Source organism: Apaloderma vittatum, unplaced genomic scaffold (genome assembly GCF_000703405.1).
Source record: "Apaloderma vittatum isolate BGI_N311 unplaced genomic scaffold, ASM70340v1 scaffold20987, whole genome shotgun sequence".
Taxonomy (NCBI): Eukaryota; Metazoa; Chordata; class Aves; order Trogoniformes; family Trogonidae; genus Apaloderma; species Apaloderma vittatum.
This window is the reverse complement of record NW_009728148.1, coordinates 30,586-46,090: the sequence shown is the minus strand read 5'-3', so window position 1 is coordinate 46,090 and position 15,505 is coordinate 30,586. Positions and strand designations below refer to the sequence as shown.

The 15,505-nt window shown below is 36.8% G+C and overlaps 1 protein-coding gene across 1 annotated transcript in view; it reads left to right on the top strand.

Moving 5' to 3' along the window:
* PRIM2 (primase, DNA, polypeptide 2 (58kDa)) overlaps window positions 1-15,505 on the top strand; it is a gene marked incomplete at its 5' end in the record, with an annotated part of 50,169 nt that overhangs the window by 6,531 nt on the left and 28,133 nt on the right. The window contains one exon of the mRNA XM_009873994.1: window positions 308-493. Within this exon, the coding sequence (XP_009872296.1) occupies window positions 308-493 (186 nt within the window). The remainder of the gene's footprint in view (window positions 1-307; window positions 494-15,505) is intronic.

Genomic DNA, 15,505 nt, shown 5'->3' with positions numbered 1-15,505 from the left:
ATGGGGCCGGTTAGCTCAGTGGTTTGAGCGTGATGCTGGCAACAAGGACCAACACCGAGGCCGCGCGTTTGATTCCCGCTCGGTCTCCATGTGTTGCCAGGTCTAGTCGAGAGGTGGCATCCCTGCCCACAACAGGGAGGTTGGACTAGATGATCTCTAAGGTCCTTTCCAGCCTAGGCCATTCTATGATCTTTTCTTTCCACCATTGGTATTTTCAACTGGAGCTAATTAGTAATCACAGTAACCATGTATCCTACAAACTAGGTGATCAGTATGCCTTAAATACATTTTTTTTTCCCCTCAACAGCTTTCTGTGAAATCATTCCCTCTTTGCATGCGCCAGCTGCACAAATCCCTCCGTGATAACCATCACCTCCGTCACGGAGGCCGTATGCAATACGGCCTGTTCTTAAAAGGTATCGGCTTGACTCTGGAACAGGCACTGGAGTTCTGGAAGAAGGAATTTATCAGAGGAAAAGTAGATGCGGACAAGGTAATTCAACCAGTAAAAAATATCTTAAGTATGTGAGTGTGAAGATATAGTTGACGTATGCATTCTGCTGCCTGTTTGAATGGATGCTCATTAAAGCAGATAACTGGGCAAAAGGCACAGTAATATCTTTCAAAGGCGGGTGGGTTTCTCTTTTTGTTTACGATTTTATTAATTTTGTTAGTCGTTGTCCTGAAGCGTGGGAAAAAAAGGCAAGCCACAAAGAGACTTTTTATAGATGAGGACTAGAAAAAAATCTTTACCACTAAATCACTAGGAAACCAATGTCCTTTATGAAATACGGGTACTGTGTGACTAAATTAATTCACCAAGCAAGTAAGTGACCACAAACAGTATTATTCTTTTGTTGGTTTAAACAGATAAACAAACAAACAAACAAACAAACAAAACCCAAATAAATAAATAAATGGACAGTTGTGTGTGATATCAGCTTGCCTTAGCAAATTTACAGTCTAAGAATAAAACAAGAACCTGGAGGTGAGTGAAGATGGAAGAAAATCTTCAAGGAAGTAGTTAGAAAATGCTGTTTGGTGCGATGGGCAGTATTATTGACATATTAGTCATTGCTCTAACCCTTACTAATGTTGTTGAGAGTATTGTGAGTCAGGAAAATGTAACATACATGTGCTGCCTTTTTGGAACCATGAAAAACGTTTGCTAATTTTTGGAAGTTTGTGACTTGCTCCTTACCTTGAACAGGCTAGGAAGAAACAAACAAGACTTCCTCTCTCATCTGTCTCTGCCTGCCCTGATGTTTCAGACCTTATGTCAGTCTTATTTGGACTGTGGTATATACATCTAATGCCCCGAGATTTCAGCTTCCCAGAGTACTATGAAGTATTTCGGAAGTGTTTCGTAGACAATCTATTGTTAACATAGATTCTCTGGGACTTGGCTATTTATACAAGATACTGGGCAAAAAGTAATGCTGGCTGTAATGAGGTATGGAAACGATGTCTCTTTCAAGTCTTGGAAGATAGATCAAGTGGTCTGCAGATTCTTTGGGAAGAGGAAAGGTATTTGAAGGTATGATTTGAATAAGTACCTAAACCTCTGTAAATCTAGCTCCTTAAATGGAATATGATTTAAGAGGAGATACATATTTCATTAAAAAATAAATCCAAAATGATTCCCTTGCATTCCCTCATGTGGGTTTCAAGAAAGAATTTGAAGAGAGGCAGTATCTTAAATTTTGCAGTTGAATGCCAATTAATTACTAGTTGAATTCAGGAAAAAACAGACTTTTTAATTGCAACTTTCTGTGCTTAAAGGAAAATTGAAAGAATAAAACCAAGCTATCAGAAACAGCAGCAATACAAACATACGCTTTTGCTGTTCCTGCTTTAAAAAATACTGTGTGAACAGGTTCTACCTACTTGTGCTTTGAGCCTAGGTGTATGCACATCTGCAAAGACTTGTATGCACCTTGGATCCCGTTTTCAGTTACAGAGTTGCCTTTTTACTGTAGCATCACTTGATAGGCCCTAGAAAGAAATGAAGTTTTATGATACTGTGTTTAGCTTTGAATGTTAGAAAGCTTATTGTGAATGAAGCAAGGGTTGTAGTTACTGCGTTTTTCACAATCAGGCCGCTGTTGCCATGTAATTTTCATTCTTCTTCTGAAGTTCTAGAAACCAAATTCAGACTGGAGTAAAAAAAAAAAAAAGCCATTTTTTCCCACTTGTAACTGAAGTCAGTGTTTTTTTACAGTTAAATATCGTATAGCATTTAATGTCCTGAAAAAATGAAGATTAATACAATTATTATTGGTACTTTCTTGTTTTGACATTTTTATTTTCTGATACTCATGCCATCGTTCCTTTCCTGTAGAGTGGAGATAATTACACCATTTTGTCTTATTGGACCATTGTGAAGATACTTACATGATACTTGCTAAAGACTAAAATTAATTATTTGTTACTGACTGTTGCGTTGCAAAGAGGGAGTGTTCGATTTGCTGCAAATGGTTACGGTTTCAAAATCGTGTGTTCGCCTTTATCTTTAATGGCCACAACATTTATGCTCCTTCTCAACCCTAAGAGTTCTTGGCACACAACTTGAGTCTTTAGCAGGAAGGGTGACCTTGAGCGCACCAGGGGAGCACTGGGGCTCCTGTCACCAGGCTAAGCATAGGCACAAGGAAAATCTGCACCAAGAACAACTCCTCCTGTGCTCTGAATGACTGATACGGTCATATCCCAGGGCTCATTGATAAAAACGCTGTAGGAGAGTTATTAAGAAATTAGATTTTACCTTAAGAGAGGAACCTATAAAGTATGTTGTAAATGAGGTGTGAAACCATGTCCTCAGTGGAAAAGAAATACCGAGTAGTGCCTACAAAAGAAGCACTGAAACTGGTAGAGGTGCTCTGTTGGTGAGGGGACTGATCATGTACTGGCATGTTTACAAGAGAGACAAATTCACAGTGCAAAATAAACCATTTTTTTCTCTAGACACTGTAATTAAAATTACTCTGCAGATTGCTTGGCTAAGAGTGCCTAAATGGTAAATTATTGTTATTGAGGTGATAGGATCAAATGTCAAATCGTGGTAGAGACTTCAGACTGAATGGTTGTGCCAGTTGGCTTCATAACCTCAGTGTTATTTTAAGGCTAGTTTGTTTCTTCTGTAAAATGTGATCTTATTCTAAACGGCTATTAATTCCCATAGATCCTTTCACATCCTGTTCGTTGCTTAAAAAATAGTTCCCTCACCACTGCCCCACAAAAAAAGGGGGATAACTCCAGTATGCTTTAAAAATACATGAAACAAGAAGGTAACAAGATCAATCAAGACAAATTAAATAATTATAGTACAGTTGTAAAAATGCTTTGATAGTTGAAAAAATCCTCTTATAGCAGAGATCGTTGCTTGGCTTGTTTTCAGATCTATTTCTATGATTGGTCTGTGAATGTGAAATCAGAGACTTGAAAGATGATGCAGTATTTAGAACAAAGGAGAGAATGAAAGCTGGATTGGTTTCTTTAAGGCATTAGTCACTTACTTCTTTAGCTAACAGCCTGAAATCAAGATTTTTTTATACAGATGAGTGACTTTAAGAGAACCAATCCCTTTCAACTTTCCTTTGCTACATATGTATACTTGTGATACATATTCTTTTTCTTAACAGTATTTGGTGTCCGGTTGTACAAAATACTCTTCCAGTACTCTGTTTACCACTTTTCACAGAAGAGACAGTTGCTAATTGTGCACTTCTCTCTTGAAAAGTAACTCCTTTCATATTGCAACCTAATATTGCACTTATTTTATTATTGCTGTATATGCTGCTGAAGCGTGTCTGAAAATTGTGCAAGACTTAGGGTTTTTTTTAACCTATTTATGTAATATATCTCCAAAGCTTAAGCATTACTGTATTTCCAAATTATCCTGATTACAGAACCAGCTGTCTTGTCCTTATGACTTCTTAAAGAGAATGAGATGTGGCTCTTTAACTTGTGTGTTCTGCGACTCTTTCCTGGGCGATGTGGTTGCATTCAGGCTAGTGAAGTGTCTTACTCGTCCTGACTTAATTTGCCAGACCATCATATTGCAGTTTCATATGGCTTGTTGTTTCTGTAGCAGTTGGTTACCATCGGCAAGGAGCAGGTTCTTTTCTGGTTGTCTAAGGTTCCTGTCTGAGGGATGACTGTTCGTCCCTTCCTGCTAGTGAAGACATTTTCCTTGAAGAAGGAAGAGGAAAGTTTACTCAAATTTAATCTTGCTTAGGGTTAGTGATTGGTAAAGAAGCAAACTCTGCAGTGAAGCTTTTGAGCTTCAGTTGATTATTAAGTCTTTTAGATGTTCGTTCCACGCATGATGATCATGTATGAAATGGAGGGCAGACAACTTGCCAGCCATATACTGTATCAATTTGCAGAGGAGTAAATCTTCTACTCTGTTAACAAGTGATGAAACTTTGGGATGAAGATCACAGAATCACAGAATTGTTGAGGCTGGCAAAGACTCTGAGATTATCAAGTCCAGCCTCTGACCCAGTACATCCCAATGAGATATTTTCAGTGATGTGATTTTCCTGGCTCTTCCATTTCTTTTCCAGATGATCTTAGGAGGTGCCCGAATCTAGATTCAGGAATGAGACTTTACCTTAATTGCAAACAGCTGATCGGGAATGTCTCTACCAGGACCAACCAGAAATTCCATGAGGGAGGGCTTGGTCTAGAGACCTCTGCATGCAGATCTGAAAACAGGTAGAAATACATTTTTGTGAGGGCAGCCACTAGAGGGAGACAAGTTCATAACGAATAAACAAATACAACCTCTAGATGTAAATTAGAAGTACTTATGCTATAATGTTTTGTAGATCTATACAGTTATGTTATAAAAAAACCCCTGTGTATTTAAATGAAAATAGAAATAGGCACTTGATAATCTGCAGGGCAGTGCTTTTAAGTATGCCCAAGTATCCACAGTGCAATTTATAAAGCATGATGTGGTGGTTCTTCAAAACAACCTCCATCCACCTGCTTAAATCCCTAGGGATATTTTCTTTATCAGTCAGTTGATTATATTTAGTTTTGGTATTTTACTTTCTCATTTGTTTGAGATTTGGGGGTTGATTTGCAGCTAGTTTATTTTTTTACTCACCCCCTTTATAACTGGGTAATAGTGCCTACTATTTTGGGAACATATCTTGATTCATAAATCAGAAAAGGATCTTTATTCTGTCACATTTTTAATTATAATTCTCTAACTGAACGTAATTTGCTACTTTTATACTTGAATTATTTAAGCTTTACAAATCTGCAGCCTAGAGTGACATGTTGAACAGCAAGACACAATATTTAACATCTGTGAGATAAAGATATATATATAATTGAAATTCCTCGATACAGATTAAAATCTGATCTTTTTTAATTGTACATCTGTAGTACTGTAATGCAAATAGATGGACAGGCTCTAATTCTCCTGAGATGCATAAAGGCTACTATAGAACTTTAAGAAAATGTTTACTCCCTTCTAGGATATTAAAAAATGTAATAAAAGTGCAGCACCTGTAAAATCTTATCCCCTTGAATTCTGTTGAAGACTATATCATAGTCGCAAAACATTAATATAGTTAAGCATATTGACTTTGCTTTAATTGGTAATCAAGGGACGAGATAGTCAAATTCTTGATTAAATTGTATTTTTGTGTTAAACTTACCATAAAATGAAATAAATTTTCTTTCCTCCCACCAACGACTGTAAAATTAGCTTCAACAGAACCACTTATTATCTGCATTTCTCCTCATTATTTGGAAATTATCATTTCATACTATAGCTGCAGTGAGATAAAACAAGTGAATTTTAAAGATTTCAAGTGAATATTTTTTATTCTTTATCGATAAAATGACATTCTATTCATAACATTGTTATACCTAGTATAGCTGAGCATAAAGAAAGTCAAAATACTTTTGATATGTTTCCAAATGTTTTTATGTTCTACAACAAAATTAGCTCTTGAAATTGCTTTAATAGCAGGATAAAAGTGATTTAATTGTTTGAAGAAACATGAAAATGCATTTTCATTTACATGACTCACTTTGATTCCCAAACTTACTATTGAATTTACATTAAACCTTTTCTTTAAATGCAAGTTTGAAGAAAAAGCCAGTAGTGTGCAATTGTTTTGGGGGTTTCAAGACAGCAGGTGGTCCAAATGCATCCTAAGCATGTAGGCTTAAAGTAAAAATTAATATTTAATTTGAATAACTCCAAAGGCTAAAGAAAAGGACATTTGGATTTCACTATTCCCAATTTATTTTGTGTGGTTTTGGTTTGCTTTTTTCTTTTTAGTAGTGAACCAATCATCAGGACATCTGCTCCTTGCATACAGCTTCTTTAGTATTTGTTGATTTGGGGTTTTTTGTTTTTGTTTTTTTTTTGCAAATAACTTGAAGCCTGGAGGTTAACGGGTGCGTTGTACAAACGGGACGTGACTGTTGTTGAAGGTGATAATCACATGGAGAGAGATGGCTGCTGAGATCAATGAGCTGGCATGATCTTGGCTGAAGAGGATAGTCTGTTGAGCATTCTGTATTTTAATAAACAGTATGCAGAAGAGGTATTTTGACTGAATGTATTTTATAGTCAAGATTTGTACAACCAGGCGTGAGAACTAAAAGCATGACATGAAGCCCAAAAAGCGTCGATTGCTGTTGTTGCATCGGAGTCGAGCTGAATTAGTACAGCTTCCTTGTTGGTTGTAGCTGGAAAAAAGATTTTTTTCTTTCCTTTTTCTATGGTAATTTACTAATAAGCAGCAGTGAGTAGTTTGGCTCAAATAATTGAACATCCTGAGGGCTTACATTGTGGACAGATATTATTCTTCCCCATTTGATTCCATATAAACAGTTAGAGCTGAGGCTGAAAACTAGGAATGTCTTGCAAAACCTTTTGTGCTCTGACCACAGAGTTTAGTCCATGTAATCATAATCTTTAACTGAATGGAAATAAGCATCAGTTGCCATTAAAATTTGATTATTTTTTACCATTGAGTGTATCACAGTATGTATGTTAACTTTCTGCAAGATTATTGCCGTAGTACGTTATAACTTTTATTTAAAATTGTATTTTATAGACGGGATTTTGTCCTTGGTGTCCTTTGTGTCCCGTGCGCATTCGTTTATGCTTCCTAGAATTCTGTTCCCTTCTCCCGTGGAGCACTTTGCGAATTTTGAAACACTCAGATGAGTGCTGTTGGCGTATTACTCACATGCTGGTCTGCATAGTTTGATTTCTTCAGTTTGTTTTGTATACCTATTGATCAAAGCAGTAGGAAAGAGATCTGTAATGGATTCTGGAAGTGAGAGGGCTGAGAAAGCGCGCTCCCAGGGGCTGCATTTGATTCTCTTCCAAGAATTACGATGCCTAAGGACATGGTTTAGTGGTGAACTTTGGCAATGTTAGGTTTGCGGTTGGACCTGATGAACTTAAGAGTCTTTTCCAACCTAGATAATCCTATGATTCTCTGATCAAATGTGAATAACTTTGTATCGAGTTTGCCTGGCCAGATTTTTATGGTGGGAGGGCTGTAGGGGTGGCTTCTGCAAGAAGCTGCTAGAAGCTTCCCCCAAGTCTGATAGAGCCAACGCCAGCCGGCTCCAAAGACAGACCCGCCTCTCACAAAAGACAGCCCCGCCTCTGGTCAAGGCTGAGCCTATCAGTAAAATGATAGGAGAGGAACACCTCTGTGAAAACATATTTAAGAAATGGAGGAAAAAAAAATCTGCACCACTCACAACTGACAGAGAGACAGAGGAGTTGAGAATACATGAAGACACCAAGGTCAGTGAATAAGGAGGTGGGGAAAGATAGGCTCCAGGCGCTGGAGCAGAGTCCCCCGGGCCATGGTGAAGCCCCTGGCGAAGCGAGTTGTCCCCCTGCAGTCCATGGGTGTGACAGGGTGTAGATGTCCACCTGCAGCCTGTGGAGGACCCTATGCCAGAGCGGGTGGATGCCTGAAGGGGGCTGGGACCCTGTGGGAAGCCTGCGCTGGAGCAGATCGCTGCCAGAACTTGTAGCCTGTGGAAGAGTGAATGCCCACGCTGGAGCAGATTGGCTGGTGGGACTTTAGTGACGCCGCAGGGCACTCACACTGGAGCAGTTTCCCCCTGAAGAACTGCACCTCAGACTCACGGTGGGGTGGATTACCCCTTGTGAGAGGACTCACACTGGAGAAAGGTGTGTGAAGATTGCCTCCTGTGAGAGGGACCCCACAATGGCTCGTAACCCCCATTGCCTGTCCCCCTGTGCCGCTCGAGGGGAGGAGGTGGATAAACTGGATTGATGTTTTGCCCAAGAGGAAGGAAGGGATGGGGGAAAGTGTTATTTTTTTTTAAGATCTGTTTTTATCTCTCACTACTCATCTCTGATTTGTTCTTTAATAAATGTGACAAATTTCCCCAAAATCGAGTCAGTTTTGCCCAGGAGGGTAGATGTGGGTGATCTCCCTGCCCTTATCTCAAACCACAGGCCCTTCAATACATTTTCTCCCCCTGTCTAGCAGAGAAGGGGTTGTGATAGAGCGGCTGTGTGAGTACTTGGCTGCTGGCTGTGGTCAAACCATGACAAACTTCTTGCAGAGTCCTGTTTAATTCATAGGAAGGAACTGCGATAAGATTCCTCACTGACTGGTTCAGATATAGAGAATATCAGCAGTGCCCGTAAACATATAACCCTGGCTGGTGGCTAGAGAGAAGTCACTATCAGCATTGTCAGTGTTGCTTCTGTTCCCCATTGTGGACACAATCATTCTGGAGAGACTGCAGAAAATTAGCTCATCTAATTAGAGCTGGAGATAGCTGCTTCCTAATTAATTAAGCATCGTGAGATCAAATCGAAACAGTTGAAAGTTCTTTGCGTGAGCGGTGGTTTTTATTGGGACTTTTGGTTAACTAGGAGTATGGAATTGCTGTTGTTAAAGTAACATGCCGTGTTCTATTTATGGACATCACTGCGTTGATGTCATTAATAATAGAAATTTTGCAAAAGCAGTTGATGCTGTTTCTACTTTCCTGTAAATATGAAATCCTGACTTTGCTCTAAAGGGATTTACCAGCAACATCTACTTTGAACAAGTACTCACACAGATGTGTGCAAATTTGAGGTGTTGCTGCTCTACCCTCTTTATTAAACGAACCATATAGATACGTGTTCTGTGGTTCTTTCTCTCATAGACCATTTTACAGGTTTTTTCCAGTTAGGCAAGTAAATGAAGCACATCGTAGCTTCAGTTAACATGTAAGAAGTCAGAAGATGAGAAATCAGATATGAATGTAAGATTAGACATTATTTTTGGTACATTGTAGAAATAACCTACTACTGACTTCAGCAAAATAAGATGAAAGCAATCTTTTTTTACCATTTCTACTAATTCTACCAATGTGCAATGTGTGTAATCACCACTGAAAAGGTGTTGTTAGCTTACAACATTATATAAATATATAAATAAATGAATACATATAGTTTGTGTGTATGTATTTATATGTATATATATAGCCTACACATGATTTAAATGTATTCAGAAGTTTAAAAAATTGCAGTAAGAGTAGTAGTATGTGGTAAGTGGTGCGTAATGTGCTATTGAGTTCAACTAGTTAATTTGGGTTAATTTACAGGTAGAATATTTACTGGTAAGGGATGCCTGCCCTTGTGTGTGTCCATTCTCCCTCGAATTAATAGTGCTTTTTAGTATCAATTAATGGAGTTATTGGCATTTCCAAAATTAGCCATGTTCATTATTTTTTCCCCCAGTGGTAACTGCTTCCTACATTCCCTGTACCTTTTGGCTGAGGATTAACCTGGTACTGTTTTCTTTCCTTGTGTGTCAGAACCTTATTCTGCCTGCCCCATCTAGAGTTCTTGTACTAGAAAGAATGAAACCAACCCAAACCCTTACTTTTTTGCCCTTTTACTTGAGAGGATGTATTTTACTGTAAGACAATATTGCCTGACCTTTTAAACCCAAAGCCCTTTCCGGTTTATCAGTAAAATTAAGGATACTGAAGAGAAAATGTCTGCCAGACCTAATTATGTAGTTTTAATTATGCCCTGTAGCTGATGTAGATGCATATTAAACTCAGTCGTGCTTCGGTGTATTTCCCTCTGAAACTTCTTTTCTCAGGCCTTAAATTGCTAATCAGTATATCAGTGTGTCCTACAGTTATCTAAGCTTACTGAATATTGACAAGAATCTGTTTCACTATTCGTCATTTTGTATTTTAACTTTTTTTCATAAGACGGTACTTTTGTTAAGGAAGCTTTGTTTTTAGAAAACCCTTAGAATAAAACAGAAGTTATTTTTTGTGTGGTAGATTTGAAATCTTAAAGCACTGTTTCTTCACTGAGGTGGAGCTGATATGAAAACATTTTCACTATATGTGGTGTACTAGAAGCATTTTAGACTGATATTCTAGGAATCACAGTTAATAAGTGCTATATTAAAAGTGTGTGCTTTTTCGCTCCAAAGACAGTCACTTGCTACCAGATTTTCCAGTTATTTTCTTTCAAAACTAGAGTTCTCCAGTCTTTGTTGGGAAGCCAAAGTTACGGTGGCATTTTCCTATGATTATTCACTTCAAAATACTTTAATTTGTTCAGCCTTTTTTTTTAAAAACTTTTAGAAATGTGTCTGCCCTTACTTTTGATTTTTAGTCATCTGATTTTCAGTCATCTGACTGACATTATACAGGAAATTTTGGACTGTCTTTCAGCCTGTGGCATGTCTTATGGACAGAGAAGAGCTCTACCTACAAAATCTCTCTTTCAGGACATTAATTACAGTGCTGGCATCATTTTAGTGATATTTTAAATTGCACTAGCTACTATAAAAAGAAATAGGATTGTTCTTCATAATTGTTACATATTAGGCACTGAAATCTCTATTTAGTAATCTCATGTATGAGCAGGTTAGTGATAAGGTTCTTACACTGACAAGAATGAAAGCAATAAATATCCTTCCTGTACTAAACCTAATTTAGATCAGAATATGGTCTCTTATGACTTGTTTTATTCCCAGCAACACATTTTCTTTCCATACTGTTTAGAACTGTATGCATAAAAATGGTTGTTAAAGCCAGACCTTTAATTTTCTAAGATCCCTTTTGTAGTCTTGCACCACTTGTCAGACTTGCACTTTATTATCTCTGTGGAAGGACTGTGTGCTTGTCAAAAGAGCTTTCTGTTTTATTAGCCGTCAGAGCAGCAGCAAGTAAGTCCATGACATTTTAAGAGAAGTAATCGAAAGATTTGTCTGTCTGGTTGCCAGATTTCTAAGTTCAGCAGTTGTGAAGTGTCTGAGTGTCACTAAATATGGTCTTTAGCCGACTCTGTTGAATACTTCGTAACCATACAGCTCTTTCTTTACAGCCATCTGCTGAAAAATACCTGCTGTACATTGCCCCACACACCACCAGTGTTTTATTTAAGCTCTTTGACTCTTTACCCCAAGTTTTGAGGCAGGGGTTAACTGTTTTTGAGATGCAAATCTATTAATCCATGCCATTTTACTACCTTCCAGGACAAACTGAATGACATAGCAAGTCTCTTACAGTTGTGTTCTTGATACTTTTTGAACAGAAAAGGTTTCATAGAATTAATTATTCATCTTGGTCTAATTGTTTGAAAGAATAACTTAAAATTATTTTATGGAACCGTATAAACTGAATTCCAAACCAAACCCCAGAATCCTGTATAGCTTTGCCTTCTCTTTTGATATTGCCCATGCAACTGTTTTAACATCATGTAGCTGTCGTAGTGCATCTGTCTATAGTCAGCCAGCAAATTGTCGCTATATTTCATATTTGGTCATCCAAAAAAGCAGCACGTTGTATCAAATGTGCACTGTGCTAGTATACCATATAGGCACACACACATATGTACCATATAGGCACAACATAACTAAAATGTGTTTTTACTTTCAGAATTGATTTAACATTCTGCCGCATGTCTTTGAAATCTATTGAATCTCATGAATAGAGAAAAGACAGCTCTTTTATACATTATTTGTGCTATGCACAGTTTATGTTTCTGAAATTTAATATATTGATTTAGGAAAGTTAAATTACTGTGATGCGGCTTAAGTATTTCAACATTATAGAGGTTGCTACTTCTTGAAAGATGGTTAGGTTCTGGTTTTATACTGGAATGTACTGTGCTATTTAGCTGTGAAACTAAATGCCACATGATGTGGTGTGCTCTGAGCTTTTCCTGTTCCCTCTGTCACTTCTTAAGTCCACTTACACAAGCAGAAAACCAAAATGCCCCTCCCTTCCTTGTTTAAATGATTGTAATTTTTCCTTTTTTTTTTTTCCTCTTTCCCCTGCTGTACGTGTGGTGACAGAAGCTAGTAGTCTTTATGGCAAGTTTTGTTGTGTGGTTGTATTGTTTTTCTGATTCATTTATTTAGTGGCATTGAGTTTGAGGCATGAGAACTGGGACAATATCAGTGAAACTTTGAGGATTTTATTTTATTTTTTAAACAAATAAGATTAGGGGGGTTTTGTGTGTGTGAATTACAGTAAGATTGATTTTTTGTGTTTTGTCACTAGAGATATTTCCCTGTTTTTAGAACCATACAGCAGGCACTAAAAAATGAGGTGTATGTTAATTTTTCTGAGAGCAGTCAGGCAGTAGACCTTTATTTTTTTGTATTCATGTTCTCTCCAGTCAAGTCATCTTTTAATTAATGATGAATTAACAAAAGTAAAAAAAATAATTAAAAATTAAAGATGGGAAAATGACTTGTGCATTTTAAAACAAGCTTTCTTCTGTTATTGAATGCAGAAAGGCTCTTGTCATACTTGCAGTCTAGAATTCAAATACGTCTTGATTAGAGTGCACTCTGTGCATAAGATAGAACATAAAAAGGCCTTTATATGCGAGCTATGAAATAGTTCTCATTGTGACAGCAAGGGCTAGCATCTGTTTTGTCTGCACTGCTGTTTCCTTTGATCATCATCATCTTAAAATGGGATTTTGTCTTTTATTGTGCTGTCAATAAAGGAAAATTCTCTTTTTGCAGTAGATTTTTTTTTACAGAGGGAAGGCCAGCCTTCTTGAGCCAAACTGTGCTGTTTGGAGAGCTCCATTATGTAGTTTAGTCTGTGTTCAAAAGGGTTGACAAACATCATATCTCCATGTATGGTTTTGTGTTTTAATGCCTTATTTTTGTCATTTTTATGCATCAAAAAAAAGTCTACCCATTTCAAGAGTAGATTTCAAAGAATACTTACGTATTCATTACTCAACCTTCTTGTAGTTTTATTTTCAGAACTCTTTGATGTTTTTCTAATGATTTTTTTTTTAAAATCTGCACTTATACTGAGGATCGGCTGATATCTTGAGATTTAGGTTACAGTATATGCTACAGTATAATAGATCGTGAGTTACGTGAGACTGTGAATTCATTACATGTTCACTGTGCTGAAGTAAAACTGCAGAGCATCGTTTGAGAGAAAACTCCAGAACATCATATGGGAGCACTCTTGTTTAGAGTATTGATGGAGCTTGGATAAGCAATAGGAATTTAGGACTTTGCAGGGGTTCCTGGCCAGCCTTCATTCATCTTCTGTGAAACTGTGTACTACATGCTGCAGTGGTCTACATAAAAATATGGATTTCTCCCAAAACAGATTTACTGAATTTCTTTTCTCCGGGATATACATGTTCTTTACGCTGTGATCCTAAGCTGCCGTTATAATCAATAGAGGTCTAGCCTATATAGTCAATAGTGTCTAGGGAATGATTTATTTAATGAGCCTCTAGGTGCCTCTGTTAGGGTAAATTGAATTGCTCCCCAGGCTCCTCTGATTGCATTGACCTCCACTGACAGTAATGGGAGATGCTTGGATTTAGATGTCTGGAGCTGAATTTTGTCCCTATAAATGCACACAGTTAGTTATTATTCTACTACTGTTTAACTTCCCTAGCTATTTTCATTGTATCATATGTCAAATTTCTGTCTAATTTATTAAAACTTAAATCTCTTCCGGTGTTAATGCTTTCTGTGGTGTCCTTTGTTATTTTCAGCAGAAAAATCTGAAAGGCATTGGTGTGCTTCTATTTCATTTTTTCCGTGACTGAATTAGAATCCTTGTTTAGGAATTGATTATTGGTTTTATTGCTTTTTTCATCTCATATTAAACTTCCTAGATGAGAGTGTTATAGAGTACATATTTAGTAAAGGATTCAAGATTATTCTCTGATATTAGAAATAATTTTCTTAAGACATGCTGTATAGAATGGTCTGCAGAAATCTGTTGAAAATAAAACATGTTTACAGTAATTGGGTTTATGAAGTATTGTTAATTGAAGGAAAGTGGCAATGTATTTTTATAGACACTTAAGAAAAATATAGTATTTCTTATGCTACTGTCAAATATTGCCATTTTAATTCAGCTGTTTAAATTTTTAAAAAAGATTTAATGTTGTCTTCTATTTAAAAACAGTGCAACAAAAGTTCTCATCACCTCTTCAGTGTTAATTACCATCTAAAATATTTATTTTCTTGCTGTAATTTCCAATTTTCTTATAATTCATAAACATGACTGTTTCTTCATGTAGCTGTTTCATTTGAAATGAAAAGGAATTTACACCTTTAGATTTAGTAAAACTCTGAATTGCTTGTATGAAATACACAATATTTTCAGTAAGATTGTGCATTAAGTTGTTAGTGGAATTCTGATATAGGTGAAATTGTCACCTGCAGACTGTTTTTTTGCCTTAAAACGTCTTCTTTCTTTCATACTTTTCTTTTTTTAGTAGTGCTACACACTGAAACGTTTAGAGGAAGTTAAGCAAATACTGAGGAAAGATAATGATTCTTGGGAATATCAGAACAGTGATATTCATAGATACATAGCACTTGCATCTTTTTCTAAGTGTGTAATTTTTGGAAATATTAATGATATTAGAGCCAATTACTACTATAGTTAATAATTAGTGGAGTACTGCATGAAATGACTTAGACATTGTAATCGCAGTAAGAATTGGGAGGTTGGTGCTCCAATCAATCAAATCCGAATTAAAATGTTGGGTTTTTTCACCGTATATTTTGAAATGCATCTTCTGTATCTGAATTTTTTCAATATAATGTATGTGAAATGTCAACAGACAAAAAAAAAGTATTGATAACTTAGAGGAAGAAATATCACAGTATCTTGAAGTAGCTGGTCGTACATGACCATGTGCCTAAGAAAAATCACGTTTTTATAGGAGATGGCTTTAAAATGTGTTGAGCTGATAATGTGATGCAGTTTCTTAAGGTAAAGGACAGCCTGCTGTGCTTTATTTTATACTTTTCCTGATTTAAAATCTTGTAAATGTGTGGATAAATAGTGTACATAAATTGCATATTTAATTAAGTTATATTAAGACGAGCCTAGACTACTACAGATAAAAGTGTACATTATCACATTTTGGCATGAGTGGCCTGGGGTAGACCAAAAATTAGTTCATTAGCCATGCAGTTTACACTCATGGGTAGCATACAAG